Here is a 26,491-nt window from a genome sequence, read left to right on the forward strand (position 1 = left end):
TTCAATTTGGGGGGAGTGTTTTTTAGTGATCAGTGAACCAGGAGGGTGAGTGTGGGATGCAGAGCTGGAAGACCTGCTGTACTTTCCTTATGATGACCCTCCCTGGTCACAGAAGCACAGTTCTGGTCTTGATGAAGGTTTTGAGTTTGAGTGATGTTTTGCTTAACTGACAGATGTTACTGCTCACAGACTTAGTTTATACAAACTGCCACTACTGCTTGTAAAATGTAAAAATATTTGTGTCAACACTTGTATTTTATTCAGTTGTTCATTCATCAGAGAAAATGTGGAAGAACTTGCTGATTATACTGAAATATCTGATTAGATAGTCATGTTTTGGTTTATGTAGTATTTGAGATGTATTATGAAATCTCTGTGCAGGGTTATGTTGAACAATTTCACGTTTTGAGGTTCTTCAAAATACCTAATAGAAAACTTTTTTTTTCTTTATTTATGAGGGTTTTTAGATAAGGGGCCTGGTTTTGTATGTTGATGGTTACTGTACGTTCACCTCACAGGATCTGTGCTTTTCAAAGTATAAAACTTGAAACAGTAAAATAACCTGGTTGTGTCAGAGATTAAAATATTTTCCTTATTCTAGGGAGCAACTGGTCTAAATTTAGTCTGTGAGCTTTCTAAACCTGGTTTTGTGTTTATCTGTGAAGTGCCATGCACACTTGCAGCTTTGTAGACCCAGGTTGGGTGTTTTGCATCCATGCAGCCTCCTAGGAATGAACTCAGTAAGGGAACCTGCAGGGTTAAGGTCCAAACCAATACAAACTCAGACCAGGTCTGTGTTTTGTTCCTTAGTTGGCTGCTCAACTTAATTCACATGAATATCTAATTTGACATAGTAAAGTATATAATTCAAAGCATTTAAAATACTTATTTTTAGACAAATACTCTACTGGTGAAATTTGGAATATCTTTTTATGGCACTTACTCTCTGCTGTAAAATTTTTTTGAAAAGTTCATCTGGTTATCAATCATGATACCTTAGATTTTTCACCTTGCCTTCTGTTGGTACTGTTGAAAACATTTGCTCAAGCATTGCTACTGTCTCTTATCTCTGTGTGGTTATAGATCATTAAATTCCAGCCCTGCTTACTGCAGTATAAATTCTAATCTTGGTAATTATTGTATCTAGTTTTATTTAGTAATTTAACTCTGCACTGCTCTCCTCCTTTACAGTGAGCATCACCTTTTATATTATGGTGGGCTTTTATTAATTATATGGAGAATGTGTTAATGTGAGACACAAATGCTATACACTCTGCAATATGTGGAGTGCTTTGTAGCCTTGGCAATTTAGATAGTGTATCCACATGATATAGTTTGTTTTGTCCTGAAGTACTGGGATGTGAGATTTACAGGACTGTTAACCCCTTGGGACCGCTCTGAAATGAAGCGCATATCTTGTGCAGTCTTAGTCAGCAAAAATTTAAATAAAAATAAATACACTGTCAGAAGCCCTTGTGTTGGCCTGGCAGGAGGTATGAAATAGTACCACGTGCTTGATAATGGCCTCCTCAGTTTGGGAGGGTTTCTGTGATGTGACTTAGGGGAATGACAAACTATGCAAAATACTTGCTATTTTCATGATTTGGTAGTGAATTGTTAGGCTGGGCCTGATGTCTGCCATGGACTGAAGGGCAGAGAACTGAGTACAGAATAACTCTAGCAAAATCTGAGAGGGGAATCAAAATTATAATTTAAAACAAACCGAGGTACAGCCTTTGTGAACGTTGGAAACTCCAAGTGAACTGAGAATAAACTAATAGATCACTGCTTTGAGATTGGTTTTCAGTTGATGAGTTTGTGGTGATTTTTTGCATATAAGGACTTTCCTTGGTAGTGTATTATTAACTCTTAAAACCTTAGCAAGAGCTATTTAATAGCAACATTAACTCTTCAGCTACTCTTCATCTGTAATTTGTAAGTTAGCAAAGCACCCAATATCTAGCATGGCAGGAGGGTAGGTTAACTGACTGCTGCCTAGACTGTGTCCAGAAAGATTTGTTTTCCAGAATATTGCTGTTTACTTTGGCTCTGATAATCTGTGCACAGTGTAGAGAATGAAAGTATCCTATTTCTCAGAACTGGCATCTTTAATTTGTTTGGGACTGATTGGTTTTAGAGATTTCTTTCATTCGTGCACTGTACTGCTACAGCTGTGTAGTAATGCAGGTGCTTGAAATAAAGCTTGACATAAAAACTAAGATTGGTTGCAGGGTGTCCTTCTTGAGAACAACCTTACTTTTTTTACTCAACTCTGCTGTTCTTGTAAGGGTTATAATTATTGTTGGTGTTCGGAGATGGTGAAGGTTTGAAAGTTAGTGTTGTAGAAGTCTCATAGAATTGGGTATCATGACATTGGATTAATTTGCCAGTTTGAATGTGTATGGAGTTGTATGTTGATGTAAATGACAAGGAGTAGTATAATTGTTCTCTCTTTATATTTCCACTTGGTTATTTGCTGCAGTAGGAATAACAGTTTGCTGCATTACTGTCACAGAAATCAAGAAACTTGCATCAAAATTGCAGTTCACTGTGCTCCAAAGTACAGAATACTCTGAAGGCAAAATGTAATCTAGTCATGGTAACCTGAGGTAGTTGTCTTCCTTTTCTAACTTCCCACTAGGTCTTAGTAACTCTTTTATTCATTATAGATTAACCTGCTTAAGAGAAGCAAAGCTCTAGTTGAGTGTATGAAAGATATATGTAAGAGTTGTAAACTGAAATAATCGTGTTTATTACTGTTAGTTGTAAGTTCTTTTTTCCTTGTTGTCCAGCTCCATTTGATTCTCAATTGTATTGAGATTTGCTGTCGCTCGATTGACAAGTTTTCAAACTCTGGCATTCTGTCAGTGCAGGTGATGACCAAGTGTTATTTGGCTTTACAGCCTTGATGTCATTCTGCAGCTGGGCACCACATCTGTCATGACTCCTGGTCCAAGTTGGGCTTCTCTTCGAGAAGAACCTCTTGACCCTTTGTACTTTGTACAGTGCCCGCCTCGCAGGCGGACTCTGGAGCCGTTGTTTGGAATGCGTGTCTAACGCGTTCCACTCGGACCCTCGGTTCCATTCCATAATGTTAGCTTTAATTGGTTGGTTTTAAACTTTCATATACAATTTGGTTGTACATGGTAAATTACCACCCTATTTGCCTTTTCCTAAGAGCAAGAAAGTAGAATCCAGACTCTGCTTTCTCTTGCTACTTTTTACTATTGCCCCTGAGCTCTTTTAGAGACAGCACTGGTGGATAGTGTTTCTGTCAGATGACAGATCTTTTTTTACTAGTGGCTTTTTTTCTCTAATCTCTGTTTTTAACATTGTATTGTACTTTTGGATTGAATTCTGCATTTGAAAGTTTAGGAATAATGGCTACTTCTTGTCCAAAGAAGTATCTCCAATTTAATAACTGTTGCCTAACTCTTAGTGTGGCTGTATAGCCAATGTGTCCTCCAAATTATTTTTATTTTTTTTAAATATTATTATATTTTTATTTTATTTACTTCTATGTTTATGTGAGAACTTTAGGACACCACCAGTAGTATAACCAAGGCTGGTCTTTACCATATAAGAATGCCTTCGTAGGTGCTTCTGAGTGTCAGAATAGCATGGGGGAAAACGACTCTGCTGTTATACAGGTTTCATCTAGGCTTAAATGCTTGATGAGAGCATCAGCAGAAGCTGTTTTCGAGAAAGAGGGGTAGTTTAGTTACACGAGGAGAAAAGTTGGTGATGCTGCATACAAAAGAAATTTTGCAGTTCAAGGTTCAAGCTTTAAACAGTGATGAGCCTCTTGTTCATACTTGGTATGAATAAAGTAAAACAAAGCCTGCCTTTATCCCCCGTAACAGGCTTATGAGCTCATGTTTCGGCTTTTCCTTTCCCCTCCCTTTGTGACATGGACTCTGTCTTTTTTTTCTTTGCTAAACAGACAGTAACTCTCTGCAATATTTTTAATCTCAACAAGATGTCCAGCGGCTGATGATGCAAAAGTGTTACATCAACAAAGGGGAGGATAGTTTGGAGCATTCCAGGTCTGACATTTCTGGCCAAGGAGCTGTGTATTGTGGCCACTGATTCCTCCCTGCACAGCATGCTTGCTTTGGGCAGGAGACTACTTTTCATTGACTCCTGTTGTGTGCCTCCCTCCTCCTTATTTTAGGCTTCCCCAAGAAGTTATGACTGGAAGTTTCATGGTTTTAGATGAAAGAGCCTGTTGTCTTGTTGAATTATCTCCTTTCTGTCTATATTTAAAGCAAAGTTGGCAGGTAAAAAAAAAAAAATACAGTAAAACAAAAGCTCTGTTATAGTAACATCTTGGGCTAGATTAGAATAAAACTGAAAGATTGATCTAATATTTTTTTATTTTCATGTGTTTGCTCAGTCTGCGTGTTTACCTGTAGTCCATTGGCACCTGGCAGTGGAACTGGCCTTATTTGACTTTCATGGGTGCCTGAGCACTGGTGGGATCTAACCCACAGAAATTTATTCACTGAAATAAATTGTGATAAGTATCAGATTGTTTAGATTAGAAAAGTGTATATTATGGAATTTTAACATAATACACATTTGTAATCGTGCATATTGAGTAGCCATAAGTGCTTGTACTCCTAGATCTTTGAGAGAAAAATTGTTTTAAAACCTAAAAGAAATACTTTCAGGTTTTTAATGCTCTAGTGCAACATTTTAAGCTATTTTTTTTTGTACTGACTGAAGTGGACCCAACTCATGAACCTTTTCATTCACTGAAGATATAGCTGATACTTTTAAAAAGTAAGGCCTTAAGAACTTTCTCATGACAGCTAAACTTCTTGAATTCATATAAAAATCTGCTTAGATCACATAATTTAGCCTTGCAGCTGTAGTTTTATTGTGCAAAATATAAATTGATTTATAAGCTCGTTGTTTCATAGACGTGCCTGTTCCTTATGTACGGCTGTTATTGTCGTAGTCTGTGTTCCCTCACAGTGTAAAGCCTTCAGACATCTCTGCAGTCTCTGTTAGGCTGATTCCATCAGGTACTACTTCTGGTCACGAAGTTTTCCCCTATTTAATAAAGGTAAGGTGGGATAATTTGTCGATTTCTACCTGAATGCATCATTAACCGTTGCAAGAGGGAAAATTAGGGCATGGGTTTGGTGTCTTTTTTTTCTTTTTGTAAATCTTATTTTTGATGCAAAGGCAGTTCTGTCGCCAGCCAGTCCAGAGTGTGTAGCCTCTCCCCCCTGCCATAAAACAATGAGCACATTCAGGCACAACTCGTGTTTTCAGTTATTAAAAAACGGAGCCGTCTGTCTCTGCCTGTGACTTTAATCTTTAAGCCTTTATTCCCTGTACCCCACCCCCTCTTTCTTTCCCCAACCTTTTGTTTGTGAAGTGCAGAGCTACAGGATATGTGGGCCTGGAGTTTCTGAATGTATTGTACATTCCCCTGGCAATTACAGATGTTTATAACCCTGACTGATGTTATTTCAGTATTGTGGAGGGTGAAGAGAAAATTAAAGAGCACTCTTTTCTTTGCCCCTAGCGGTCTTCAATTTTTTAATTTTTTTTTTAAATTATTTTTGAGGACAGGGGAGGGGAAAAAAGAAGCAGCAAAATCTAAACTCTTATTTTTTTTTTACAAAAAATCTTGTTTAGCGTTCTCAGATGGAACATATCTGAGAGCTGTGCAGGAATCTTCCCATAGACTACCATAACTCATCTGTTAGGACAGGGTGTTGCATGCAGTGTTGTAAAAAGCATAATAGGGCTGGATTATGGTACAAAACAAACTGCTTGGTGTGGAGTGCATGACCTTTGCTTACTTTATTTCAAAGACAGAGACAAGGTAGCTTAGGGCTAGTAATGATTTTTGAGTAGAATCACATGAATTTATTTCCAGCTTTGTATGGAATCTGGTCTTCTTTTTTTTGTAGAAGAATGAGTTAGAATCTGATGAGTTAAGAGTTTTACTTTTGGACTGGTGACTTGTAGAATTGTTTAAGAAAATTTATTTGTTAGTCTTGTAGAAATATACTCTTGATCTGTACAAGGTTTTAAATCAATTTTTTATTGGAGGTGTTTGAGCTATCTAAAGCTGCAGGTACAGGATTGATGTCCTTGAATTGACAAGATGGAGAGAAGAGAATCTAGTAGCAAATCTCTGTGATGTGATCAAGGTGATAATTTGGGTGTTTCTTGGGGATTCCAGTGCATTTCATGATTTTCAGGGTAGTAGGCCTAAAGCATTAAATCTAAGTAAAGTTTAATGAAGTTGAGAATTTCAAGGTGGTTCAGCAGTATCTCTAAGGTACAACCTTTGTATCTATACCTCTTCTTGACTGTGTTCAATCTGCTGTTTATAGGTTTTGGAAGTTTGGAGTTGCATATCTAAATGTATATTCAGGTCTGTCTAGCTACACTTGTGTGATCACTCTTATCTCCTATGACTGCTGTATGGAACTTCTTGTTAGACTGATCTTTTGAAGATATGGCAGAAGAATGAACAAGAATTTACAGTGAGATATCCTTTGAGTAGGCAGGACTTTAAAGAAATTAACACAAGAGATAGCAAGAAAGTCTTCCTGTCATCTAATATTAAACTGACTAAAATATGCTTGAAGAAATTCTAACAGATGTTCCAAGATGTTCATAATTCAGTCATTCTCCAAAACCCCCAGAGGGAGGCAATAGATGCTCTGTAGTAACAATTCTCCAGTCTTCTGGGAAGGAAAAAACCAACTAGCTGGTCATTAGGCATAGCACATTCTTTTTATCCTGAGATCATCAAGTTGTGTATTGCTTGTGTAAGGATTTCTGAGATGCTCTAGTTCTCTTTGTATTACAGCATGGGGGCATGGATGTGATCAAATCCTAGATATGCTAATGGAAAGATATCATCTTGTACAAATGTTAAAAGAACTTGAAAAGATGAAGAGCTGAGCGTGAAATAGCACTGATAGAGAACAGAATTTATAGAAACATAGTAGATATTGTTCAACTGTCTTTCCCCCTCCTGCTCCCCACCTCTGAATCCAGTACTGGGCCTCTACGTAATAGTAGATTCAAATACAGAAATATGGACACATTGATTGATTAGGAAGCATTTCAGTTGTGCTGTTCTTGGAAAGCAGAGCGTTCAGTTGTCTGAAAAGCTGATACAGGAGTTGACTGCCTGAAGCAGCTCATTCGTTTGGTCTTGGAAAATCTATCAAATTATTCCAGTAATTTTTATTGTACTACTTTGCTACTCCCCGTACAAACCTGGTTTTATATGATTTATCATTCATAATGAAAGGTATACAGGTATAGCCTGCTACAGGCTGAGCCCAGAAGATCCTCTAGTATTGGGGAGGTAGCAGGAATTTTCATTGTTGTAGGTACCAGGAGCTTTTGCTCACTATTTGCCTCCACACTCCAGTGTTTATTATTAGTAGGGGAACCTCAGGTGTGACATTGCTGCAGCTGGGAACATTGTTTCTGTCTGGTGTGAACTGGGTCCTTAGAGATGGAGCAGAAGACTCCAGATGTGTAGAAGTCTGTCAGAACTGGGGATGAGCTCATGTCCTTGTTCATGCAGGTTTGGTGCCTTTATTCTTCTGGATGCTTGATTCTTTTTATACTGTTTAGCCTCTATTTTCTCATTCTGATCTTGGAGATACCATCTTCGAAGATGGTATCTGTCTGTATTCCCCGGAGGATGGAGTGGGCAGAATGATCGTACTTGTAAGTCATATTTTTTGCAACATATTTAGCATTATCATATGCAAATATAATTACTTTTTTTTTAACTTGAAACTTAGCACGGGATCTTGTAGAGAAGAAATGTAAAGCTGATATGGGTCAAGACTATAAAAAGGGTATTTTTTTTTAAATCTTGTTCTTTTTGACCTGTTTGCTTTTCAGTGTTTACAGTAAAGACTTTATGGACCATCAGGGACCCTTTATGGTCACTTTGTAAGGCCCAAGTGTAATGTTACCTTATATTTAACTCTTCAGAGCAGTGCAAAAACACATGTGGCCTTGATACCAAAACAAAATACCTCTGAATAACAAATCTGAAACTTGAACTAACCACTCATTAGGCTCTAGGAAAACTTGCTAGAACCTTAAGCACACAATATATTCTAAGGAGGTCAAAGTGGGGTTTTACAAGTATCCATTTTTTATACTTTGCACCTTTCTTTTTCCTGAAGCATGAACATTGATTTACTGTCACATTTGTTTCAAAAACCTTGTTTTATGAACTGAACAGCTCCTACGCAGAAGGAATTTCACTGCAAACCTCTAAGTTTGTGTTTGATGTGAATCAGTGGAATTACAGGTGCCAGAAACGGGACATGACTTCTTGTTAAGATATTTTATAGTCTGAATGCCAAATTATGAAACTGAACCTTTTTGTGCTAGGTGTAATATAGACACATAGTGCAAAACACAAACAAACAAAACCCCACCAGAAAAACCCAAACAAACCAGATTTGCAACCTGAATTGTAATAACCCAGTTGATATCTTCTGTGCTTTCTCTTGCTTTCAAGTGTACAAAATAATAATTTTTGCTACTATATGCCATAGATTGTACTCCAAGGCTGATGAGCTGTATAATGACATTCAGTCTAAAATGTTAAGTAACTTTAGTTTTGTACAGTATCCTAAATATTTAACTTCTCAACTTCACTGCTGTCTGTATTTGCATATACATATATATGAATGACACATTAAAAAGTTAATGTTTGCTAATTAATTCACAATTTATGCATTTTCGACTTCAAGCCAAGAAAGAAATTGAAGCAGTTGAAATACCACAGCGTTGTGCAATTCAGCAAATGCTACCTTTTTGTGTAGCAGTCATCTGCGTCTACTCAGAATGATTGTTGCTTTTCCAAGGCATGTAGGCTTTTTTACACCCTACCACAGTTAATGTTTTCAGCATTAAAATAAGTAGAGGTCTCTTCTGGATTCTGTCCAGTTTGTGCCTTGTCCATATAGAAATTCAGATCTAGTAATAGGTAGCATTGCAGACAAGAACTTTACTGCATATGGAGGAAAGATGATATCTTCTCTCATATGGTGCTTTACCTCCATTTTTATACATGCTATGTATTACATGGCATTTCTTGTTACAAGGCAAGGATTGTTTGCTTTACTGTGCCCTCACTGTCTATAGGATTCTCATTTCGGGTGGTTTTTTGATTTTCTTCAGAAGTATTTTGAAGAACAGGAATTTAAATGCCAGACCCTAGTAGTCACTTACCTGGTTTGTTACATTTTCTTTGGAAACAGTCAAAGCAAATGTTTTGGAGGGTTAAAGCAAGAAAGTCAGTGATGGAATGAAGTGTCCCTTGCTTTAAATTTCATTTTAGTATCTTTTACACAGGATAAAATCATAAATGTTTTATAAACAATGGAATTTCATCCAACTGGATGTAGCTTTAAAAATCTTAATGATGTGAATATCAAAGCTGTATTTTTATTTGTCTGAAGACAAATGGTATGTAGCAGCACTGAGTTTGGGTTGTTGTGCTATTTACTGTCACATAATTGATTGTGCTCTTTTATTGGAGGTGTGTTATTTCCCTTTCTCTTGTTCAGCTTCACTTGCTTTTGTCATTGCATGCTGTTAACATGGATTTTTCTTTGTAAGTGAAGTTGTTTTTGAAGGACTTAATTGTATTTATCTTGTTTCCTTTTTTTCTTTAAGGAATCTTTTAAGTTTTCTTTTCCGGAAAGTGACTAGCTCTAAATGCAGTATTTTGTTTCAATATTACACTGTATATAGGTCAAGTCTAATACTTTACCTTTTTTGGCTGCTCCTACACATAAAGCATTTTTGCATTGAGTAGCATATAATGACTGTCATTTCATAATTTTCTGAAGTAGTGGCACTAGTTTTGTGTATAGACATGTGTACTTAGATTTCTTCCAGTGCTTCCTAACAATACTGTTTATTCAGCTTTAAGTTTCTCTGGAATTCCTCAAGCTGGTGTTTCAAGGACAGCTTGTCCTGCAGCAGTGTCCCTCCCCTAGAAATGGGAGGTTTGCTTTGCTCTTTCCTCTTTTCCCTTTGCAGCTCCTGGCTGTTTGGTCCTGCTGCCTCCCCTGTGCCAACTCTGGCTGTCCCTGGGTGCTGCAGCAGCTGGGTCACCTTTGTCAGCTTCAGGGAGAGCTGTCTGGTGTGGCTGAGTTGAACTGACTGGTCTGAACTTCAACTTTTGCCGTTCATCTGATCCTCTGTGAGCTGTGGGAGACCTGAATAAGCACAGTAGGAACTTCCCAGCTCAAGGAACTGCAGTCTCCATGACCAGGTGCCAGAGCAAATGCCTTTTCACTGCTCCACTTCACTGACAAGTGCTTCTAGGTGTACCTGACTATGTACACATAGTGATGGAGATCAGTGCAATAACCAAGTAAAGTGTGTGTTTTGCCCTGGTTTAAAACCACTAGTGATTTCTATTTGTGAGTCTTTGGAGGAAGGATTCTCTTTAATTGTATGTAATTTTTACAAAACTACGTGTAGTTTTGATGTGTGTTTATCCAGTGAATTTAGTTAGATTGCAATGAAGGCTTCCTGGTTTTGCCTTGTTTTGGAATAGTCTCTCTTCTGTACTAGTGGAAATGACAGAAGTGTTCAGACATTTCTCAGACTGGTGCTCTTGGTTTTCCTCATTAGAGGCTTTCTCTGAAGAGGCTAAAGACAACGTGGGACTCCTTACATCCTTGTGAAGGATCTTTTGATAAGCTTCTTTCTTCGTGTGTTGTAATGCTTTTTTTGAGTGCATTTTCATTTTAAAGTTTGTTTGTGTGAGGGGTTTTTTTCTGTAACTCTTCTATTTAATGTAAGCTTATTCCTGTGTGCAAAATTGCAATAACTAGACCAGCATACAATAGTAAATTATTGGAAGATGTTCCTCAGTCTTTCTTAGCATGATCTTCATAAAGGTCTTAACAGCTCTGTCTGTGCTACTCAGCACGGCCAGTCAAGCTCTAATCACTATAGACTTTTCCTCCTTTTGAAGAACAAAATTGTTTCTGATACAAATAAGTTAGAACTTATTCAAACAGGATAGATCCTTGGATGACTTGACAGAGGAGAACGTAGGGGCCTTCATTGTTTTTATGCTCTTCAGAACAACGTGGCACACTGTTTCATCTGGGAGATGAGGTATAAAGTATATTCCGAGGGGATTCTTGGGTGAGGTCTTTTGCCAAAGAACATAGTTGAACTCATGTTTACAAATAAATAACAGGTTAAAACAAAGAAATAAAATAAATAACAAATAAGAGAGGAGTTATTTGTGTATAAGAAACGGACTTCTTGCCATTATGCCCTTATTTCTGTACTGGTTTCCCTTTCTAGCTCTCAGTTTAAGACCAACCATAGTGGCTAGTTTTCATCTAAAGAGAATTTGTGCAATGACATAATGCTTCTAATTGTAAGCTTTACTGTGTGTTCAGGAAGAAGTGGGTTGCCAGTCAGATGCTTGCTACCAGAGATATTCCAAACTGTCCAGAGTTTGAAGCTGCACAGCTCTTTGTTTGAACTTACTGATATCCTTAAGAACGGCCTGCTTTGGATATGGTGGTGGGATGCCTGAACTCCATGAGTTCCTTTTCTTTTCAAAGTGTTTCCTAACAGGAGTTGTATCAGTTTTGATCCATGATTTGCATTGCTTTGCAGAGGGTTTCTTCATGTGTAATTCATGCTTTCCAGTTGTGTGCATGTCTCTTCTGCCCCCTCACACCTCCTATTTCTGTTTGAATTTTGGGAGATTTCGTATCCCGTCAAACATTTTCCTTATTCATCACAGTGCCTCTCCTAAGGTAACTAGCAAAATCCTGTGTGACTTGTAGCATCTCCCAAGGTGTTACTCTATATGAGAAGAGGGAATAATTTAGTTGTTTCTGAATAAAGTTTCTTAACAAAAAAAAACAGAGAGGGGGTTGGGAAGGGGGAAGTTGCATACTCACTGCATGATATAGACAATATTTCCTGCGACAGGAGATACTAACCTCAAAGAATTTAAAATAAAACATCGATTTTATTATTTTTTTTGAAAGTGGAATAGGGGAGGCAAAAATGGTAGAATAGTTGGTCTTTTTATCCCATGTGCAGATGAAATTGATTAAACCTTAAAAACTCGCCTCAGTCCACCCGGTTTATTAATTGAAGAATTTCCTCTTCCCTAGAATGGGAAGTGCACATTAAAACAGAGCTTTGCCCCTGAGTAGCAATGATACTTGAGAACAGTACATTTTCTACAATCCTATTTTCTCTTCTACAGTAAAGGAAATCCTAACATGGTAAAAAGCATATTTTAAAAAAAAAAAAAGGTATGTTTAAGGAAGTCCTCTTTCATTTCCTTGTAAAGCATGAAATCAAATTATAGCCCATGGCCCACAATTATTTTATTTTTACATTTCAAATTCCATTTTCTGCTTCCTTTTGGTGCCTGTGAACAGGAGTTGTACTGTTTGACTAAAGTCAGCTAAAAAGATTACCACAAACAGGACACAGTAGTTTAAAGAAGCCCTGAGTCAGAATCTCTGTCTATGTTCCATTATTGTGTGGTGTGCAAAACCTCCCCCTCATTCAAGAGGGACCTGACCTCTTTTCTTCTTCCCTCCACTACCCAGGTTTTACCTTTCAGAGTCAAATCTGCTTTATATTGATGGGTTATGGGGAATCTGCTTGCCAAAACAGTACAACTTGTAAATGCTCTTATATTCTTGATGTGTATTTGGTAAAGAGAAAACAATTGAGGTTCTGCCTATTTACTGAAAATGCCTTTTGGATTTCCTTCTCAGTAAGGATGGAATGAGTATCTAGTTCAGTGCTTGGAGGTTATAATGGAGTGGTTCTGAAAGTGGACTCAGTGCATGTATAATAAAAGAGTAATAAATTTTTGGAACTGATAAAGTAATACAAGAGGCTGAAATGTTTGGGGTCTTGTTTGTTTGGGTTTGTTTGTTTGTTTTTTTCCTAGACCTAATAATGTCCTTTTTTTCTACCTTACTGTAAATGTTACTCCGTGGTACTACCACAGCTCAGTCTGACAGCTTGGGTGTATCATTTACAAGCATGCAACAGGTTGCACAAGCAGAAGGTATTTTGAGTTCATGTACATGCAGAACTGAAACAACCTCTGTGATCAAGGTTGAAGGATATTTTTTTATTTAAGATGTAATGTTCTGTTCCAAAATAAAACATGGCTGTTTTAGTGCTTTATGGTTTTTAAAAATGCAGCCTGTAGCTTGGGTACTCCCATTGGTGTTACCCTGTGAATACTGGTGTAGCAAATGTGGGGTTTATTAATTGTATGTTTTTGTGTAAGGATGTGACACAGTAGCATGTAAACATTGCAGAGCTTGTCTACTTTAGCTGCTGTGAGCAGGATCAAGTGTGCTTTACTTATTGTGTAGAAATCAAAGGTGGGTGCAACACTTAAACGTGTTTACGAGGACTGAGTTTAATGAAGGGGATGAAGGTCTGAAGCCTTGTTGCCTGGAACTCTGAGTAGGCCTTTCTTCCTATTTCAGTAAAGGTTTGAAGATATATTATAGAAAATAATGCAAATGCAGAGAATGCAGTGCGTTTCATCCTAAAGGTTAAAAGTTCATCAATACATCCTTTTATTAATGCATACTATTCTTTTTCATTGTACTCAGGCAGTAGCTGGTGAGTTCTTTCAGGCTCCAAGGGTGAGAGCTAGCTAGGAATGATGGTGGTGCAAGTGGTATCATTTTGCTTTCCCTTGGAGAAATTGAGCCAATTGCCTAAATTGAGCCAATTCCTAAACTCAAGTTTAGGGAAACTTGAGTTGCTGTATTCTGTGCTTTTGAAAATTGTTATAATCCGTGACATCTGTGTTTCAACTAGTTTCATGAATAGAGAGTAATAAATTACTTCCCCAGTGACTGTTTATAATCAGATACTCCCCAAAATTCAGGAGCAAGAGTGGGTTGTGACTGTTCAAAGCAGTAGCTAGACTTTATCTTGTCTGTGAAGGTGTTTTTCTTATTATCTGAGTTCAGTGTTCCCTGTCACTTTTGTGGTACAAGTGAGTGCTGCTACCTCCAGGTTTAGCTGGCACTTGCAGTTTTTGTGATGCTATGCTGCTGGTCTTGTGTTTTGCCTGTATCTGGCTGTCATCCAGATTCTCTCAGTTCATGTTTTATCTTTCTTGTTTGTTTTTCTTCACTCTGACTATCTACTTTACTTTATTTTTGCTGTGGTTTAGCTGCTTATCTTTGCCATGTAATTCCCATCTTTTCCTACCCACTTGTGTTTTCTGATGACAACTAGTTTGTTTCATTTGTTTTTTTGCAGGGCTTCATCTGAGCCTTGTGTCATCACACAAAGGGTACTCCAATAGTTGATCTTTCATTTTCAAGCAAAGTGAGAAATCACTCATTGGGATTTATCTGTCTGAATGTTCTTGAACACTTCTTTCATAGATGAAGTGGCAAATAAAGAGTGACCCCCCTGTTTTTTCTGTAGAAGAAATAATTTGAGTACCTTAGTTTAACTTTGTTACTGATTCTATATGACTTTCTATATTACCTATATGCAGATAAAATATTTTTGATTTCCTTATACACAGACCTGTCCTTTGCATGTGTCTCTACTTTGTTCAGAGTAATTTCAAACCATTTGCCTTCTTTGAAGGCTGGAGGAACACTCAACTCTTCCATAATCTCTTCCAGATCACTCTTCTTAACTGTGTGGGACCATATCCTGTCTCCTTTTTTGAGCAAAAGCTGTGTGTTTCAGTTCTCTGTTCCATTTCACACAAGAGCACATGGCTGGCATTCTGTAGTCAGATAGTGCAGGTTTATTGAGTGATATTTTCACCATGTTTTATTCTTGTTGCTATTTTTGGAGTCTCCACTTGATATGGCTGTATTTATTTTATCTTTACAAGTGAGATTGGATTACTTGAGAATACTCATATAATCCATCCTCACTTCACTGTTCCTAGTTAAATATTACTCTGCTGTAGAAAATGATTCAGAAATGTTGTTTCTTTCATTGACTGAACTCTGATATGATCGTGAGCTGACTGTTTACTAGTGTGCTAGAGATGATGTAAGTAGTGAATATGAAGTTAAACATATTCTAGGTCTACTGTTACCACTTGCATGCTATTAGAGCAAGTGTACTGAATGAGATGTTCCATGTTAAATGGGGGACAGTTACAGTTTTATCAAATGACCTGCCAACTTTCCTGATTAGAAATGTTACATTTGTGAATCCGTGTGCACTGTATTTTGACTTCTCTAGATTTTGTTCTAGTATTTAATAGACTCTATGCATGGATAATGGGCAACTAAGAAAATGGATTCTTGAATAAAACAAAATATAAAACTGTGTAGGAGAAGATTGAAGGATTGGGAAGAAGGTGAATTGTTAAAGACGGCTCAAAGAGGAAAGTTAAGGAACTACATCTTAGCATTAGTTTTTTGCCTTGTTACCCGAGGGTTCTGTAAACTTGAGCACTCATGCCTTGATATGCATGAGTAAACACGTACAAAACATCCTGATGCCTTGGGGAGAATGCAGTCAAAAGTATTTCTGTCAATGCTGTCCTGATCTTTCCCTTGGTTCCATGACTCTGTTGAAGGGCAGCAGCTTCCCACCCTCCCTGTGTGCCAGCTCTCTGCCTGTCATGTCTTCTCTTCCATCTTGTGCCATCTCTTACAAACTGTGGCCAGTCAGCACGTTAAGGCTTTGCAGGAGACACAGTAGCTGTGCCGACAACGTTTGTGAACTTGTGTGTGCTGCTGTTTCCTTGACTTGTAATATTTTTTTGTCTGGAGTGTCATGGTGTGTTTTCTGGGGTTTCTGGAGTTTTTCCATGGACTGTACAGTTATTTTTCCTTTGTTCATCTTGTCTTTGCTATGAAATGCCCCGAGTAGACATTCTTGACCTTCTAGCAACTGGGCTGATGATTTTTGTGGCTCTTTTAAAGTATTGCTAATAGATTCATACATACAGCAATTGTAAGCATTTGTTTTATAGCAAATGTATTCAAAGCAGTTGATTTAGTGTTCCAAGATAAAGTAACCCTTGTACTGAAACTGCATATAACAGTTCAGTGCAGATTTTGTCTCCTGTTGAAATGAGGAGATACCCGTTATATACACCATATATAATGGATCTTATCAGCCACCCTTTTCAAGGCCAGGTTTGGGTCTGGTTACTTTGGCTTAACTTTGGATCATGAGGGTTGCTATGCTTTAGTAGTCATAGTACAGTTATCTAAGGCTAAAGCTGCAGCATCAATTTTTTACTAGGTGTCCTTTTAGTAGTATTAATAATCCATTGGACTTGATGGTTTGGTTTTAATTATTAATTCCCATTCATTTTAAGGATGACACCTGTGTAGTGAGAATTACTGTGTGGTACAGTGTAATACAAAACATGTGTGTTACATGTAAAAAAACCCTGCTGTATGTACTTGTAAAAGTGGATCCATTCTGATTATTAACTATTTTGTCCTACTCAAAATTATTTTCATGCTGTTTGTTCTCCTTGCTTCCTGACCTTTAGGTCTGCACTTGTGTGGTGTATAGTCTGAGCCTTTGGTACTTGGCTTGATGACTTTTGTGCCTTGATGACTTTTGTGCTGTAATTTAAGCAAGTTCTAAATCAATACAATTCTTGAAACAATAAAAAGACAAACTACTTTTGAAGATATAACATCCATCCAAAGTTTGTTAGGGTGAGATATTTGAAACTATTAGTGAAAATTCTGAAGAAACGTTGGAAATGTCATAATTATCCCACTAGTGCTCTGAAGGGTTTAGCATTCATTGTTACAAGATGAAAGCTCTGATAGGTTGAAAATAGTCATTTGTAAAACGTAATTTTTTTTTTTTTTACTGTTGTAGTTCCCACCCGCTCATTCACCCCTGCACTTCAACCTTGGACTGATTTCCTATCCTGAGTTCATGGGAATTAGGAACAAGGGTAGCTGTTGTCATAGCCATTGTAAAAGCCTTAAAAAAAAAAAAGGCAGGAGGAAGGCTGGAGAGGGTGAAGGAACAAGGAACAGTTGTATTGATTTCTTGTTCTTCTCATTTAAGGCAAATATTAAAAGTACTTAAGTTCAGAATGCCGCAGTTTTATGTGATTTCTAGCTTCTGCCATCTTTCAAAATGTGCTTTTTTTGACATATAATTTTCTGGTAGTTCAGCTTTAAATTTTGTTTTAGTTTTTTATATTTAAACTTTGTCAATATTAAGGTCTGTTGCACTTTACTATTTTGGTATTCAGTATTTCAGTTGCCTGGAATGAAACAAGAAAATTCGGAATATAATTAGCGGGAGGCCCAACATTCATCAAAAGCTTCCTTGAAAACAAATTTAAATCCGTGAAATTCAGGTTGCTTCAATCAAAAGATTAAGGGTTCATGACAACAATACTTTGAAAAATCAAAGTAATCCATAAACATGATAGGTAACTTCAGTGTAAAATTTAGGAGCTTTTTCATGAAGGGATCTAAGAATCAGATCTTTGTTGCCTGTGTTTGAGATTACATGTTCAAGTTATCCGGATGTGAATTGGGAGTAAGTGGCAATATAGTGCAGGTTTATGAATCACCTCTTCCTCATGTTGAGGGATTGTAGGAATTTCTTTAGACTTGGGATAAACTTGCCTCTGGTGGTGATCACTTGGTTTTCACTTATATCAAATTTTGGGCTTTGAAAGAAAAATGGTAGGAAGCAGGTAGGGACTGAGGATTGTTGATGTACTTATGGGGCACGTGGTTGGCTCTTGTTGGGGTTGCTCTGAGCGTGCAACTCTCTGCAGTGTTACTGTGTTTCTTCAGCTCTATCGTATTCCTGCTTAGCTTCTTAGATTATAATTTTTAATTGAGGCAAAAGTCAGGCTTGTGTTGCTGCAAGGTTAATTTTCTTAGCATTTTTTTTAAAGACAGTGATAACAGCCTTAGACTTGAACTATCAGTGTGGGGGAATATGTAAACTGCCACATTCTTCAGTATTTTTTATGATCTAATGGTAGTATATAACAGCTTGAATTCCTGAGGTCTTAATTTCAAAAAAACCATGCAGTCAGTGCATACTTTGACGTGTGTTTTGTTTGTCTTTCTGGGTATTTGTACATCTCCTGACATTTTTTATGGTAGCTATTTGAGAAAATGATGCTTAATCTTTTTTTATGCTGCTGCCATACTGACTGTGAATTCTCCTCCAGGTGCCCAGATTATCGATTTGATGATGCTTGTAATAGATGTGACAAAAGGGATGCAGACACAGTCAGCAGAGTGCTTGGTAATTGGGCAAATTGCCTGCCAGAAGATGGTGGTGGTTCTGAACAAAATAGATCTCCTTCCAGAGGGAAAGAGACAAAGTGCCATTGAGAAGATGACTAAGAAAATGCAGAAGACCTTGGAAAATACGAAGTAAGTGAACAGTGATATTAACACCTGACTTGTAACAAAATGTTAAACAAAAATTATCAGCATTTCCCTTCCAATGTGCTTCTAAGCATACTGAGACATCTAGCAGATATAATGAGAAGAGAGTGAAAAGATTGCTGGAAACTCAAGTGCCATTCCAAATTCACATGTGCAAGTATCATTTATAGAGAAGTATTTTCCTATAATTAAGCTTTTCAGTTTAATAACACAAAGAATACCCAGGTGAAAAGTTTTGAGTCTGTTTGGTTGGTTTTGTTTGTTGTGGGGGTAGGTGTTTTCTGGGTGTGTTGGGGGTTTTTTGTGTTTTGTTTTGATTTTTTTAACCTGTGTTTTTGGTTTTGTTTTTTTTTCTTTCTTTTTGTTTGTTGTTTCTTTGTTTGTGTGTGGGGTTTTGTTTGTTTTCTGTTTTTTTCTATTGTTGTTTTGTTTGGTTTTTTAACCTTTGGGCTTGCAACTTTTGTTATAATCTGCAAGTCTGTTTCACTCCACAGAAAATGAAAGTGTTAGGAAATCTGCTTAAATGAGGATGAAAGCTGTGATTGCACCAATTAGAGATAGCAGAATGATGGAACTTTATATAATGTAATGTGGCTCTGGCTGGGACAATATTTGTCAGCCCTATTTTGGTACATTAGTTGAGGTACATAATGAATGAAGTGTAGTGAGGTTCTTGAGTGGAATTGTGGCTGGATTTGAAGTGCGAAAATAAAATTTATTTAGTGGTTACACAAACTGAAGCACAACTTTGCTTTGGTCAGGGATGTAAGGTGACATAACTGTTGGGTCACATTTTGATTTGATGAATCTGAGGAACAGGATTCAGTGAACAGAGGAGAGAACAAAAATTCAGTTTGTGCATGTGCTGTCTGTGCTTTGTGGTGCTTTGAAAGCACTGCTGACCTGGCTGTGATTGCAAAGTGCTTGTCCTGTTTTATCAGGCTGGGGTGTTTCTTGGCAACCTCTTTACCACTTGACTTTGAATCTCAAATGCATGGTTTTTAACTAATTTTTTTTGTTTCCAAACTACTCTTGTTAGTTGGACATATGCTGAGACCATTTGACAGCTGCCTCTGAACCCAGACACTTGGCAGTGAGGTTTTTTTGTTTGGGTTTTTTTAATAGTTTATTTGTTGATAATGATTTTCACTACACATACAGGCATGCATGTACAATTCCACAGCAGTAAGCAAAGCTGAGGTCTGCTGCAGCTGTGGAGTAGGTGTTGCCATCAATGCTGGGAAAATTATTGTGGTGTTGTTAGGAAATTATATAGAAGGTGGGGAAAAAATAGGCAGAGGAAAGTAACTGTTGTATATTTGAATAGTTTGATACTAGTAAGTTGTCACTGACTATGGGGAAGAGCGGAGAAATTGGGATTTCAGGGAACTTCTAGCCTTCAGATGAGCCTGGAACTACTTTATATTGACACATATAGGAGATGTGTGGCCTAATGGTGGGAGTCTTTCTCTCTTTCAGGTTCAGTGGGTGTCCTATTGTTGCTGTTGCAGCAAAGCCCGGTGGACCAGAAGCCCCAGAGTCTGAGAATCCACTGGGTATTTCTGAATTGATTGAGGTACCTGCTGAAGAACATCATAATACCATAAAACATGCTCAAACTTTTCTCTTAAGTCTTTTTGAGTACAGTATATTAGTATCTAGGGTTGAGGAACTCCTGCATTAATTCCAGTTTTAAGGAACCTGGTTCTTTAGGGATTCCTTTCAGTGAATTAAGAAGTTGAAGTTACATGCCCCAAAAGTGGATCTCCTTTTTCAACTACTAGGCTACAAAGCCTTTGAATAGTTGTGTCTTAAGAAATGACCATCCACAAGTGTGCTGAAATTGTCTTTAAAGTTGTAAAGAGTTAGGAAGCATAGTGAATAAAAAACAGCTTTAAATTTCTGCCAAATCTGTGGTAGGTGTTGTTTTATAGTTGTACTATAGTTAAGAAAACAGGAAAGTTGTAAAGTCAGGCACTCAAAAGTTACACATTGGGAATTGTCTCCTTCCTCCACGTGTGTATTATGGTCCAGTGTTTAATTGCATGATTCTTTATTATAAACCACCCCTACCTTACTTCTTGCACAGGATGGACAGGACTCAACCATTGAGCAGGTAGTCCATATTTTATTTTAATTCTCATTGTTCTCTGTGTGGCCTCATGACTCCATTCAAATACTGCTCTGCATTCAGAGTAATTAATTTCCTCCTGGAGTTTTCTTGGCACACATCACTGTGGTCTTGAGTACTTGGCAAACAGTTAAATTTACTTCCAAAACACCTATGGGAACTGTAGAGGTGACTTTAATCCATATTTAGATTGGAAAGTTGAGGCACAAAGGAGCTAAGTCCACTGAGTTTACTAATTTTAATTGCCAAATTTAAGGAAACTAGGAACTATTTTGGGACATGCTTGTGTTCAGATCATAGTACCTGCCAATTCTGATTTCAGTTATGAGTGCTTAGCACTTCTGTTAAGCTTTGGGATTTCTGTTTGGACAGTCTGAGGTGTATAGTCAGTGATTACCTGTAGAAATTTCATTTTTGTGAGAATAACAATACATGGGAGTTCTGCCCTAAGTATAGAATCCATTCTCTAAAGAAACACTACCTGCCTTCATGGTGAAATCATCTTCTCTGATACCCTGCCTTGCTTACTGCTTGTCTTACACATCTGCAAAAGATAAAAAGCATGGCCTGGATTTACCCTGTGTTCTGAATGAGATAGGGCCTGAGAAAAACTATATGGTTGTGCAACTAACATTATATCAGACCCATATGAACAAAAGAAGACTTTAAGCAAACTGTTGCTTCACAGGTATCCTCAGTTTTAGCTATGTGGGTTGTTGTTTGGTTGTGGTGTTTTGTTTCTTTGGTTTTTCTGGGGGGTGGGGGAGAAAGAATACCTTCTCAGATGTTCAAAACCTTAAATTATATGGCATGAAGCATATACTGTGAAGGGCAGGATGCTTAAAATAACTGTGGGCAGTTTGTAGCTTGTAGTAGACTTGCCATCCTTTCTGTGAATTAGCTTTAGGCAAAAGCAGCATCTTTGCCCTGGAGGGATGCTGCTGTTATTTGCACACAGCCAAAAGTAGTTCTTAAACAGAGGCATTATTCTTTGAGGACTTGTCAGATTCTGATTTGGATGCTGCAAAATTTAAAACTGTAAATTGCTGAAGTTAAGGTGCAGCATCAGTCATGAAAAATTCTAGGGGTGTCTGGCCCAGGGCAACCTGGCTTGTATAAAGGCAGGACATTCCACAGAGCTGCTGAACAGTGAATGCTGTATCAGCTCCCAGGCTCGTGTGACCCGAGATGGGAATGGGGATGGGATGTAGGATGACCTTAGAACAGCCTTAGTAAGAACCAGTCTAACCACAGAAATGTCTAGAGAGGAGATGTGCAAGTCCTTACTTCTGCCTTCATCTGGTTCCTGGTATCTTTACTGGAACGTTCCCCAGGGTTAAAGCCTTTGAAGGAAATACCAGTGTTGCAGCTTTCTGTCAACTCTGAGACCTAATATTAGAAGAGCTGGTAAATGCTTTGTGAGCCCTGCCATTGAGCTTCAAGGTATTATTCTTTCTGTCCTTCATAAGAGACTCTCTCCATTGTTCTGCCATTACAATTTGGGCTTAATCTGCAGTTTGACCTTAAAAACTGACATTAAAGGCAGTGCCAAGTGTATATGCTGGTGTTATAAGAGAATTAAAGATCAAAAGTGATTTGAGACAGGAGCAAACCAGTTCCTCTGAAGCACTGTTGGGTACACTACTGCCTTATTAAAATCTTCTGTCTGTGATGATGCATTTTAAGAAACATAGTATTTGTCAGCAAAAGAGAAATGCTAATCTCTTTTCTAGAGAATTTCTCTAGAAAATGGTACTTAGGTAGCTGTTTTTCTTAGTGGTTTGATCCTCCAAGAAGTGTTAACAGAAATCTGAAGGAAAAGTTGACTTTGAAAACTTAACCCAGTATAATAGTTTCTCTGGGAAGCGAGACAGAGATAGACTTTATGGGGCACTAATATCTGTATATAAGTTCATTTTCAGAAAATCCAAAAAAGCTGAAGTAGCAAAACGCACTGTAAAATTGTACTTTTGGGGGTTGGGGGTGGTGAGAGGCAGAATGACACGTACAGGGCTTTTTTTTCCCTCTTTGCTTTGCTGCAGTGTTTATATTGAGTTTGGCAGCAACTTTATCGCCAGTGCGGTTTTGCTAACCAAGCTAAATGTGCAGCACCAAATCTTTCTAAGGCAGAAAATCGAACTGTTCCTGCTGCTAAGTGTGCGTCTCCTCTATGGCACACACAGTTAATTTGACATTGGTGCGTTCTAAGCTCATTGGGAGATGCCTGGAATCAGTAAAATTGCAAGCTTGTTCAATCAATCATCCGCTTGCCTTCCTTTTGCTGTGTGGCTGTCATGACTTTTCACCCAGGCATGGTGCTGCTTTTATCTTTTTTTTTTTTTTCAGGTCTTGAAGTCTCAGGCTTACCTGCCATCAAGAGACCCCTCAGGACACTTCCTTATGGCAGTCGACCACTGTTTCTCTATCAAGGGTCAAGGCACAGTGATGACAGGGACTATTCTTTCTGGCTCTGTTAGCCTTGGTGACAGTGTGGAGATTCCTGCCCTGAAGGTGAGTCTCTCATTTTCACTCCCCCTGTTTTTCCTGATAGAAAGAGACGCTCAACAAAGAAGAGAGTGTTCTCTTCCTATCTGAAATTATTCAGTTATTTTTACGTGTTTTTTTGTACTCTACTATAACCCATATTGTAACAGGAAGAGACGTAGCGATTTTTAAAAAAGGCAGTCAGTAAAGTTACCTGCTCAGTAATTTAGTTGGGTGAAGAGGAGAGAAGACTGACCTAGATTAGCATGTTAGACTTTCAAATTCAGAAAAGCAAGGTGGGCATGTTTCCAAGATAGGATGTGCCCAAGGACTGAACAAGGTTTGAATGTGAGACATGCTGCAGTGAGGCGGCTTGTGAAAGAATCTGAGCAGGTAGGCTTCTAGAAATGTCTGTGAGCAAAGGAAATGACAAGGAGAGGGCATTGAAATGCTTGATATACATTCTCTTTGTTTGCTGAGGCTTTAATTGATGTCAGCATGTTCTGGGAGAACTGCTGGAATGCAGTAGGTGGCTTGCTGCCATTGGGATCTTCAGAGAGCTTGTAGAAAGTCACAAGGGCCTTTCAATGGCCTTTGAACTGCTGAACTGTTTTTACTATTTAATTACCTTAAAAGATATTCATCCTTTAAAAGAGAACAAGGTGATTTTATGCTTGGAACAGGTGAAGTCTATTCCACAGATGCTGATTTGCACTGACTTTCCCAAAATAAATCATGACTGAGGAGTATTTTGCAGCTACCACTTAAAAATGGACCTAGCCAGTAACATTCTGGGTGTGGGAAAGTTTTGGCTCAACAAGCCTGGATTGACCCCTTTTCATGCTGTCAGTATTATCTTCAAGTCATTACTATAAGGACCCTATTCTTTCATTGAGTGAACATGCTGCTTTCTCATTTTTGACTGTGCTTTGTGGACAAGTGAAGGACTAAGTGAGGCACTCTAATTTCACCTGAAATATATTGTCAGCTGACAATCAGTTTCTGGCCAACCTCTTCTGCGATACCTGTGGCCATCTAGTTTATATCATATTGTCCTTTGCATAGAAGTGATTTGCATGAAAAGTGCTCTGACATGTCTACTTCCAAGTGAAGTTCTTAATTGCCAGTATTCTCCTGTGCAGCATGCAGCCCATTTTGGGAGCTGTGCTTTCAATTCCTTCAGGGAATTGTAGCTCTGGTTTCAACCTCTCCTGCTTTCTGCTTGCTGTTCCTTCCCTTTTCTGTGTCCTGTTCACAATCCTGGACCTGCCTGTGCTCGGGGTCCAAAGAGGGATAAGTAGTTAGGAGTGCAAGGCTGATGAGTGTGACATGGCTTCTGCCCAAACAGGGCCTTGCATAGAGGGTTTGCTGCTTTCCTTTTGGCATAGCACTGGCCAAACTTCCTGTCATTTTCTGCTCTGGGAGATGGGGGTGAGACAGAGCAATTATTTCTTGCAAAGAAAGAATGCATCACTAGATTATATCTGGAAATGACCATTGAGCTTTTCGTGTGTAGTCCAAGCACGTTTTGAAGAAATATATTTAGGAATAAGACTGCTTTTTGAGAATCTGTGTGAAGGAGGAAACAACAAAAACATAGTGAATAACTTGCAAATGGAGAGTAGGAAAAGCCTTAAATGGGACTTTAAAAGATGCTTTCTTCCCACCCAAATGACTGGGAGAGTAGTCACTGAAGTGACAGCCAACTTAGCAGATAAACAGGTCGTTTGCAAAGAGAAGCCAGATTGCTAGGCTGTTGTGGCATTAACAACTTCCCTTGAAGTTTTAGTTATTTTTACATTTGCTGTTAATGAATTAATCCTTCCACTGCTGTGTGTGAAATAGATATGTTCGTACCTCTGAGTGATAATAGTGGTGGGCAAAGTTTTGGGTTTTTGCCACTAGCAACTTGTGAATATTCATGTTCATGTTGTACAGGTATGGAACCCAAGAGCGCAGTAAAGGGAAGCAACTTTTGTAAGTTTGAGCTGTGTGTTGTACTTACCCCTGCCAGCATCATGCAGAGCTGGGTTAGGATACCTATAAAAGGTCAAACCTTTCTCAGGCCTACAAGGTAACGGAGGAAGCACATTTCACAACACATTGTGGTTTATGACTCTCTCTGACCTTTTTTTGCCCTGACCCAGTGGTAACTGAGATTGACAGCTGGTACCCGCTGGGCATTTGGGGACATTACAAACCAGCTGCTTTTTTTAAATTTGAAGAACCCTCTCACCAAATGGAGTGGCATCACCTTCCAGTTCTACTAATGGACTTCGACATCTTTGACCGCTTGAACCTGCACAAAGGAGGGACACAGCAATTAAAAATAAACAGTGACATTCTCAAACGCCCATGCTTGCTCTGATTGAGGCTGAGAGCACCAGCAGTGCGTGGATTCCTTTATGCTTTGCCTATGTAAATTGCCATCTGGGGTTGATTATCCATATAGTGAAAGGAAAAATTATATATATGTGTTGGGCAAAAAGCTTTGACACAGCAAACAGTTCACTATCCAATTGAGTTAGTACTGTTTGCTTCCTAGCACTTGAAATCCACCTTGAAGAGAATGAACCTAGGATTTCTGCAGCAAAAATGTGGTGTTGGCAGAATTCTGAGTGTCCTTTAAGATTATTTCAGTGGTCTTTCAATCTCTACAGTCTTTCAATTTATAAACTGTAACAACTTGTGACACTTTTATTTCTGCTTTTATAAAAGTTTCTGGAATTTGAAGAATAAGGATTTTTTCAATTTAGCTTTATTTTATTGATAGGTTTTGATTTTACTGATGTCTTAGGTATACCTACTGTAATGATTTTAGTTTAAGTGAGGATGAGTGTCAAATTTTAGTGGTGCTGTGTCTTTTTATAGCACACTTTAAATGAAAAAGGAAAGTGTTGTGTGGTTTCTTGTTTGTTTGTTTGTTTGTTTGTTTTTTAAGTGGAGCAAAGGTATCTTTGCCTTCCTGATCTGGGTGAGAGGGGGAAATCATGGTGTTAATGATTCTACCTTTGGATTTCACAGTTGCAAGCACATTAGAAATACTGGCCAATTGGATAAAACAGATAATACATTAATATGCTTTAAAGATGCTTTAGGGCATAGAAAATATCCCAGATTGGTTAGTAAGAATCACTCTGTCTGAAGAGTTGCGAAAGATCATAGAAGAGGTCAAGTCTGAATTGAGTGAGGAGGCAGAGGTAGATGTACACAGCTAATGGATATAAATCTGCCCATCGTGAAAGTGTCCACTCAGCATTGCCTTCCCTGTGATCAGGGGCTGCAGAAACCACAGGGCACGTCCGTGGCAGCCGAGTACAAAGGCCACTGTTGCATTTTGGGTTTTTTTCAGGAATTCTAAGAAGTAGAAACTTTCATTCTTTCTTTATAGTCAGGTTCCTGTCTGTCCTGTTTAATGTAATTCCTGACAAATGCTGGAGCA

General features: G+C 38.2%; 1 protein-coding gene across 1 annotated transcript in view; it reads left to right on the forward strand.

Annotated features, from left to right (window-relative positions):
• The window catches only part of EEFSEC (eukaryotic elongation factor, selenocysteine-tRNA specific), a 119,900-nt gene that overhangs the window by 14,444 nt on the left and 78,965 nt on the right, over positions 1 to 26,491 (forward strand). Inside the window, exons 2-4 of the mRNA XM_051788918.1 lie at positions 18,212 to 18,419; positions 19,914 to 20,010; positions 22,912 to 23,076. Coding sequence (XP_051644878.1) covers positions 18,212 to 18,419; positions 19,914 to 20,010; positions 22,912 to 23,076 — 470 coding nt within the window. The remainder of the gene's footprint in view (positions 1 to 18,211; positions 18,420 to 19,913; positions 20,011 to 22,911; positions 23,077 to 26,491) is intronic.

This window comes from Manacus candei, unplaced genomic scaffold, assembly GCF_025592945.1.
Source record: "Manacus candei isolate 608988 ecotype Guabito, Panama unplaced genomic scaffold, ASM2559294v1 h1tg000025l, whole genome shotgun sequence".
NCBI lineage: Eukaryota > Metazoa > Chordata > Aves > Passeriformes > Pipridae > Manacus > Manacus candei.